General features: G+C 31.4%; 1 protein-coding gene across 1 annotated transcript in view; it reads right to left on the bottom strand.

Annotated features, from left to right (window-relative positions):
* The window catches only part of LOC108571139 (tetraspanin-1), a 5,454-nt gene extending 3,039 nt beyond the window's left edge, over positions 1-2,415 (bottom strand). The window contains 3 exon segments of the mRNA XM_017933117.1: positions 4-147; positions 1,624-1,722; positions 2,343-2,415. Of these exon segments, the coding sequence (XP_017788606.1) occupies positions 4-147; positions 1,624-1,722; positions 2,343-2,402 (303 nt within the window). The 5' untranslated portion in view covers positions 2,403-2,415.
* Between the last annotated feature and the right edge of the window lie 6,037 nt (positions 2,416-8,452).

The raw sequence follows: 8,452 nt of genomic DNA, 5'->3' as shown, positions 1-8,452 counted from the left end.
TACTGTAAAAACACTTACAACACAGAGGAGACATCGAGATTCAAACATTGCTCCACAGTATCCTAGGAAGCTAACCAGAAAGATCAGGGCTCCTGCCAAAATCAAGATATACGATATTATCCTGATGACATCCGTGTCCGTTTTGTTCTATAACAGAATAGTCTAATTTAGCTAATAATTGTATTTCCAAATTATTTCTCTACTAGAAAAATTTGACTAAAATCTACTTTTGTTTAAATTCACTTCAAAACTACAAACTATTATACACAATTTTATTAATTATTACAAGTTCTTTAAATGTGTAAAAAATATGTTTCGATTTACAAAAACGAATCTTAAATATTGAATACCATAAAGAACCCGCTTTCCACAATCATAGAAACATTAAAAAACATTTGAAATTTAATATTTACAATTTTCTACAGTATAGACAACGTGTAGAATGTAATATACTTTATAGTCTATCAATAGGCATAATATATTTCCTAAAACTTACTTCAAAATTATTTTCAAATTCTATCATTGCAAATTCTTTAAAAAATTGAAACATAAAAGGGTATTTTCAAAAATATCTTTACAGAATTTGTGTAGCTATTTTCATATGTCTTCAACAACTATTAATTCACATTATTCCTACAAAATAAGTAATTTCGAAATGTACATAAATATGTATATTTGTAAAATTGATTTTAAATTTACTTTATCTTTATTCACAATAATATAGATGTTCTATTAACTATCATATTTAGTTACATTTTACTCAATATTACTTGTTTCTTGCCTATCAAAATGCATCAAAAATTTCAGATGTAATTAAGTATAATATATACGTACACTTAAATATCTTCGCTGTTTGTGAATATACAAAAAAAAAAACTAATTAATGCAAAATTCAATTGTTTAAAAGAATAAACAAAATAATGAAAAGAAAAATCCTTTCAGTCATCTTTTCTTTCAAGATTTTGTCATTTATACGTTTTACAATGGTGTCACGCGCTTGCGTGTATTTACATATACTTTTATACAAAACAAAAAGAACAAATTCAATAAAAATATATTTGTCGTTTGAAAATATACATATTTCTTTCAGTGATGTTAATATTCAAACTTAAAACTAGAACACACGATATTATAAATTCGGGAGCAGATGTCTGATTAAGCGATACGACGTAATATATTAATAAATATACCAATCTTATCCGTTTTCGTTTTCATTAACTTATACCTCGGTTTAGTTACAATATATTTTTCATAATTTCACATATTACGTAGATTTCATCGTAACTACAACCGCGAAGAAACGAAAATGAGAACTTGTACGATAAGAGCTTACGAATAGAAAGTTAAGGATATACTCTTTCTGATAGTTAACTAATTAGCAACGCTTTCGTATTATAATCAACGAAGCGTGGATCTGTTAAAAGAAATTCCTTCAGTACCGACCGGTCCATTGCTGATTATCTTTCCACAATTATTCACTATGAAAGAAAATATTTACACTTTGACCACAGTAATACTGACCACAGTAAATATTTTTTATTTAATACAACGTGATCTACGATGTTACCTTCCACTGTTTTCATTTTTTATTTTCGCTTTGAGAAAACTGTTTTTAAAGTTTACCAGAATGTCCGATTGATCAAGTTTGCCGATGAGATCAGCAAAGGAACTACTATCGGCGAAAAGCCAAACTCCGACGGCCAATGCAGCCCCTCCGGCTATCTATAAACAAACATGTTTCATTTTTTATTATATTTAATTAATCCTCCAAAAACAACAAAGACGACCGCGTGGATAAATTTGTATACGAAAATGATGAAAACCATCGTTTACACTAAATGCAATCAATTCGTAAAATAGTTGTAGTTGAAGATTAAGCTGTGCTTTGTCGAACAATGATAATCTGTTTTTTCTTAATAAAGTGCCTCGTATAAATACCTACAGAATGTTTAAAATGAGATATATCGTAAACTGAAAATGGAAATTATAAAAATAAGTTAGTTGCTCTTGTGTTTCATAATTTTTAGTAACTTTTTATGTACTTTAGCAGATTTTAAGAAAAACAAATCAGTAAATAATTAACAAGTTATTATTTAAAAGTAATAAGAAATATTTGAAGTTCAATTGACGATCTGTTAAAATATCTGATACCACAAAAATTAATCGATACTACAGTTATTAGACAAAAATAATTTTTACAACTAAACATTATTTTATTATTTATCAATATCTAGTAACTTTTATTATATTCAAACTGCTGCTTTTTCCTCAAACAGATGAACAGAGAAACAGCACTTTAATTAAGAATTAAATTAATAAATGCATAGAAAACGTATACTTACGAAAAAAACAAAATTGAAGAAGCATAGAAAATACTTGGCACACTGTGAAGCGCAGCCCATTTTGGCTTCGTTCGCAACTGATATATATCTGTAACCGAACAAAGTAAATATGTACTGTTCAGTATTTTCAAGTGAAGCCAACATTATCATAAGATGTATTTTAACAATAGAAGTATATTTCAATAATATGGACAAACGGTTCTTCTGAATTGTGCGTGACACGACAAAATATGTATTATGACAATTTAACAAATCATTTACAACGATATCGACAATGGTTCGTTAATAAGAAAAATAAAACTTGATGCACATAGTATTTAAAGAAAGTACATTTTTTTAGCGAATTAGCAACTCGATACAGCAAAGAAGTAAATATAGAAACAATTAAGTAAAATTCCGACGGTTTGTTCGGAACAAAAGACGATGTTGCATCTCATCTGAAAAGCACGCGACGATCCAGCTACTCAATTAAGACGTACTTGTCGTTGAAATTATTGTAGGCGGGAAACAAAGAGCTGCGAAAATTGGCCGAATTAGGCCGAATTCCTGTTAATCAAGAACACGCCTTTTGCATTCGTCTATCGAATCTTGTCTCCGCGACAAAAAAAAGGAACACGTTGGTGTATTCGATTTTATTACGAGGGTCGTATATTTGAACAAAATTGACCAAGTTGCAATGTTTATGTATAAACTATAGATTAACACGCAAGTAAACGATATGATTCGAACGAAGACATGAATGATACTAAGGGGTGATGCAAAAGTTCTTGACACATTTAAAGATAACTCTTCAAACTGTATAAAAAGTTATGGAGAACGTAGAAAAAAGAGCGTATTTGTGCTATCGAGAAGGCGATGGTTATTTAACAGAATTTATTTTTTTCCTTTTCTCTTTTACTCTCCGATTTATAAAAAAAAATACAACCAAAGGTGTCAGAGACTTTTGCGCCGCTCTGTACATTTAACGTGAAAGTAACAAAGTAATACTTATTTGTTGAGGTGAATGCTTCTTTGTTACTTAATTTCAATTACATCGGTATAGCTGCATAGGTCTAAAAAGTTCAAACATTAAACATTCTTTGATAAAGGTTTAGTTACATATACTTTGAAGGCTAGGAAAGAAGTTATAATTAAAACGGTATAAATTTATGCATAAATATTGTATATTTAAAAGGTATAAAAGTATGTATTATTTAGGTATAGATGTATGAAACTGTATATTATACAGAAATTTCAAATTTTAGGGATTTTCTATCCATATTAGGTTATATCAATTACACTTCAAAAGGTGCGTAGTGTAAGAGAGTATGATCGGTAAGAATTGTCTGAGAAACAAAAGACGATTTATACGTATTAAGTAAGAAACTGGTCTCGATATGTATCAAGATAAAAAGGAAAGAAATGAAAAGAAAGTGGCACGTTTAAAAACAGGTTAAAGGCAACGGAACGGTAAGGATAATGCACACATTCCTAGAATTAATAGCTATAATACATTACTTAGGGTACATTATTTAACAGACTGATCTATGAAATTGATTCCTAATGTTAATGTCTTATATGTAGGATGTCCCACCAACTCTGTCCACCTGAAATATCTCCATTATTTAAAATAGTGCATATTATGCAAATTATAACTTTCACACGAATAACTTTTAAATTATAACACGATTCACAAAATTCATGCCATGTAACTTCTGGCGAAGGCTGATATGATACGGATGAAATTTATAACGGACGAGAATTCGTAAGATACACTGCTTCTCCAATCGCAGACTGACGTCCAATCTATCGTACATTAATCTGAGGTTCATGATTCACCATTGCAAGAACATTAATTTCGGATATTGTTCCGAATGGCTTTACTGGCCGATCGAGATGAAACTTTGTGGGTGTTATGAGGGGTATGAAAGGACTCCAAATATAAAATCTTAGCTTCGGGAATTCACCCGTTCGGAAGATACAGGTTCTATCCTAACCTAACCTAACAAATCTGTCAAAATCTGCGATGCAATTTTATTTAACTCTAGACGTCTCGGGCATTCACACTTCGCGAAGCGAACAGCAGTCCGTTACAATATTTAAAGCATCTGAACCATTCAATGTGTGATTAAGGAGATAAAGTACATAATTAGCAAGCAAAGAGCGTAGAAAATACCTTATACACGAGAACGTGTATATCTTCCGAACGAGTGAATTCCCGAAGCTGAAATTTTATATTTCGGATCCTTCCACACTCCTCATAACACCCACCAAATTTCATCTAGATTAGCCACTGGGGAATTGTTCATTCGGAACAACAGCCCTAATTTCATTGTCTCCACGAGTTACAAACTTTTACGACTGCTCTTACGATCAGCAAGATTTCCCGTTTCCTCCAGTTTCTGACACGATCTTTCGAACATCTGTGAAAGACACGTGTGACTCGGATATCTTTCAATATCCATAACTTATGCCCTAATTGTATTTTTCCTAATTTCTCCGTAAATAAGAAGAATATCTCTACTTATTCTCTGAATGAAAATTTCATACTGACAACTCTATGATTACTGAATGAGGAACTTATTAATACTGAGAGACGTCGAAAAGGAGGATGTTAAAAAAGTGCCAAAAACAATACCATCACGATATTACTATCTTACTATCTACTGTTTGTTTACAACCAAAGTACCTCTCAACATGTTTATCATAATGAAAGTAAATAATAGACAAAGACAAGTATCTCAGGGACGGTGAGTTTTAGGATAGATGTACCTTACAAGGTAATAACTGGAAATGATAATCATCGATATTAATGAAACTTTGATATATGGTAGTACCTACTCAAGAAAATATTCGTCACGTACGTTTTTTTATCGAAAATTGTGCATAGGTGTGAAAATTGCCCTCAAAGATCGGGGTAGTAAACATAAAATATGATCTAATATTTGGAAAATGATTAGAGATAGAGAATTATACTTTTTCAACGACAAATTTGATTGCTTAAACAGATTTGAAGAAAGTCTTCAGAAATCAGAAATATTTATTGATTTTAATCATATTTATAAATGACAATTTTGATTTTTGGCAAATTAACAAAAATAATTGTTCTTAAAACTTGCTAATATTTTATGTTGGTTCGAGGCTCGAAATCACTGTGGGAAAGTTAAATCAATTGAAAGATGAAGTTCTTCCACCGAATTTCCAACAGACTAGCATTTTTTTAAACATTTGGACTCGAGCAAAAAGCCTTGCTTCAAAAACAATGGTTGAGAGAACGCCTTTAAAAAGTTTATTAATTCGAAAATTCCCGAATTATAAAACAAAAGAAAAGGGAGGCTTGTAACCCTTTAGGAAAAACGTATAAATTCCAATGGATGTTGTTCTGATTGACATATGTAAGCTACGTCTAAATTATAACATACTAAATACAAGAACACTGGTCCGCAATTTATTTCTCATCGATCTAAAATTCTTATGAACAAGAGAATTCAATTTTTCCGAGGAATTCACTGTTTGACTAGGTATCCACTAATAATCTTACTAAATGTCGATTTAGTAAGCAAATCTATATTTCATTTGTATCTATACTTACACCAATACACCAGAAATAAAACATCATTACACCTTTCGATTGTTCTACTATCGGACAAAGAAATATTTGGTTAACACATTTGACTCTCTCGAGTGAATGGTAATATAGTACGTAATTCGAAATTTTAATCGTTCGAAATGATTTTCAATAGGACAAAAAAAAAAAATGTTCAATTATAATGTAAATAGAACGGTTGCGTTTGTCTGCAAGGAAAATTGACTCCAACGGGCCTTGAACATTTGAGACTTCGTACGCCCTTGGATTGTCTTCTACACGATATGATAATTGACAATCCGGTTTCTTCTTCCGCTAACATCTCATAATCCATTCTCGTATACACTCGCTGTATCATTTATACATTACGGTTTCAAACGTGCCACACGGAATTCATACTTAAAAAGGATAAAAGGATATTGTGATCAACATTGCCATAAATGTCGATCTGTTCAAAATGTTCGTCTGTCGGTGATTAAAAACAGGTGATTTTAAACTAAACTTACGTGATTTTAAATGATATACTTTATCACGAAACTAAGATAATGCATCTTTCCTGAAATAAAATAAGAGACAAAGTTTACACCGCGGTCTTGAAACAAATTCGTAACTTTCTTACTCGGTCTTCCCGTTTATCCCGATTCTCGATTACTTTCCTCCTTTATCGAAATCCTGTTTCCTTCGCGGAGTTTTGCATAAAGTTATATCTGCCTAGACACACACAAGACTCAGCTTTTTCCCCATTTTATTCACCTTCCGTTCCTTTCAGTACGAAAACCTCGCTCCCGCACCAGCAAAAAGATACTTTACACGACGAAATATATTGTGAATGTAAAAAGTGGATTTCGTTTCTGTTAAATGTTATGCCTAACTGGTGATATCAACGGCTATTTGTTCGGCATTTAATCCGTTTAATTTTAGCGGTTCAACGAGTTTGACAACTTTCAACAGTGACGCAATAACGTACCCGCAAATGTATCGTATCCTCGTTGCATAATGTACGGTATGCAAGCTTAGAATACACTTGCACCAGAAATTTAGCGTCGTAACAACGATTCCTTCGAAGTCGAGTAACGTTAGAAAGAGGAGAACAGAAATAAGCGCGGACAATCAAGATAAAAAGATTATTGTGCGTTGTGAAATTGTTGAAATTTTGTATGCGAACGGAAAGTATTGTAGATTTAGGTATTGTACGTAATTTGAAGTATTGTAGACAGAAAATATAACGAGCGAAAAAAGATCCGCAACCTTCTTAGAAGCAAGCAATTGGCAAGGTAAATTCTCGTCCGGAGGACAACGACACGTGTAAAATTAGGTCAACAGACTTGATACCCGGTCAACAGGTCGCTTTTCTTTTCCCTTAATCGTTACTTTACACGTTGCTCTTGCATGACTGTAATTATACTGAATTTATATTGTTCTGCATATTCTACATATAAAATTACAATGTATTATCTAATATTATTTGTGCAGTAGTGGTAGTAATATTTATCATGCCTTTCCGCTTTGAAAACTTAAGGTATCTCGAATAAATATCTGAAATAATCTTAATTCGAATATTTCCTTACATAATTTTAATTCTAGTCTATTTATTATTATATTATTTATTATACATACTCCGTGCCATACGGCTTAGGAGGGCTTCCGGTTATACGTGTATTGCTATTCTGTCTCTTACACTACTCACATCTTCATTTTTTTTTTTTACAGTTAACTTAGTTTTAGACTTAAAGTAAATTAAATTAAATTAATTTTAGTTTATTTAATAATTCTTATATTTAGCTTAAAAATTTCATCTCTCGCCTTCCTTTTCCATCTCCTTTCTACTTTGTTTTCATATTTTACTATAAAATTAACCATTTTACTTGTCGCTATCCACTCGAAATTACTGACATGTATTAAAAAAGTATTCACCCTGTGCAACCTCGAAATGTAATATTTTAACTACTAAATAATAAGAATAAGACCAAAAAAAAAAAGAAACGTACTTGAAAGGACGCGATCTACGAGTAGCATGATACGTGCATAGTGAAACATCGGAAGTAGTATACATAATTATTTAGAACATTTGTAATGTAATACATATTTTTTGTACAAAACTTCCGTTTAGGTGTTACACTGTAATTTCATTCGAAGATTAAAAATTGTTAGATATTTCTTCAGATGATTCACATCTTGTCGATTCGTATCTTGTTTTAATCTATAATTAAATTTGCAGTGATGTTAACACGTGAAATTGGAAAGAAGAAACTTTATTTACAAATCACATCGTACAATCATTTAATACATGTGGTACGATTTGTCTCGGACACGATGCTTTATGAAAATCTAATGCTTTCTCTTTAGATCATCTAATATCAAATCTTCATCTTTTCTGACAAATCCACTTATACGCTAAAATAAATGTGAGACTGTAACTGGAAATTATATCAAACCGATGTTCACTATCAGTTTAAATTGATCGTTCAATTTATTCAAATGTTAAGAAGTGGCAGTCGCCCAATTTGACGCATTAGACGCTTTGAAAAATGATTGTTTTTATTTG

Source organism: Habropoda laboriosa, unplaced genomic scaffold (genome assembly GCF_001263275.1).
Source record: "Habropoda laboriosa isolate 0110345459 unplaced genomic scaffold, ASM126327v1 scaffold106, whole genome shotgun sequence".
Taxonomy (NCBI): Eukaryota; Metazoa; Arthropoda; class Insecta; order Hymenoptera; family Apidae; genus Habropoda; species Habropoda laboriosa.
Note: the sequence above shows the minus strand (reverse complement) of the source record. Positions and strands in the feature narration are given on the sequence as shown.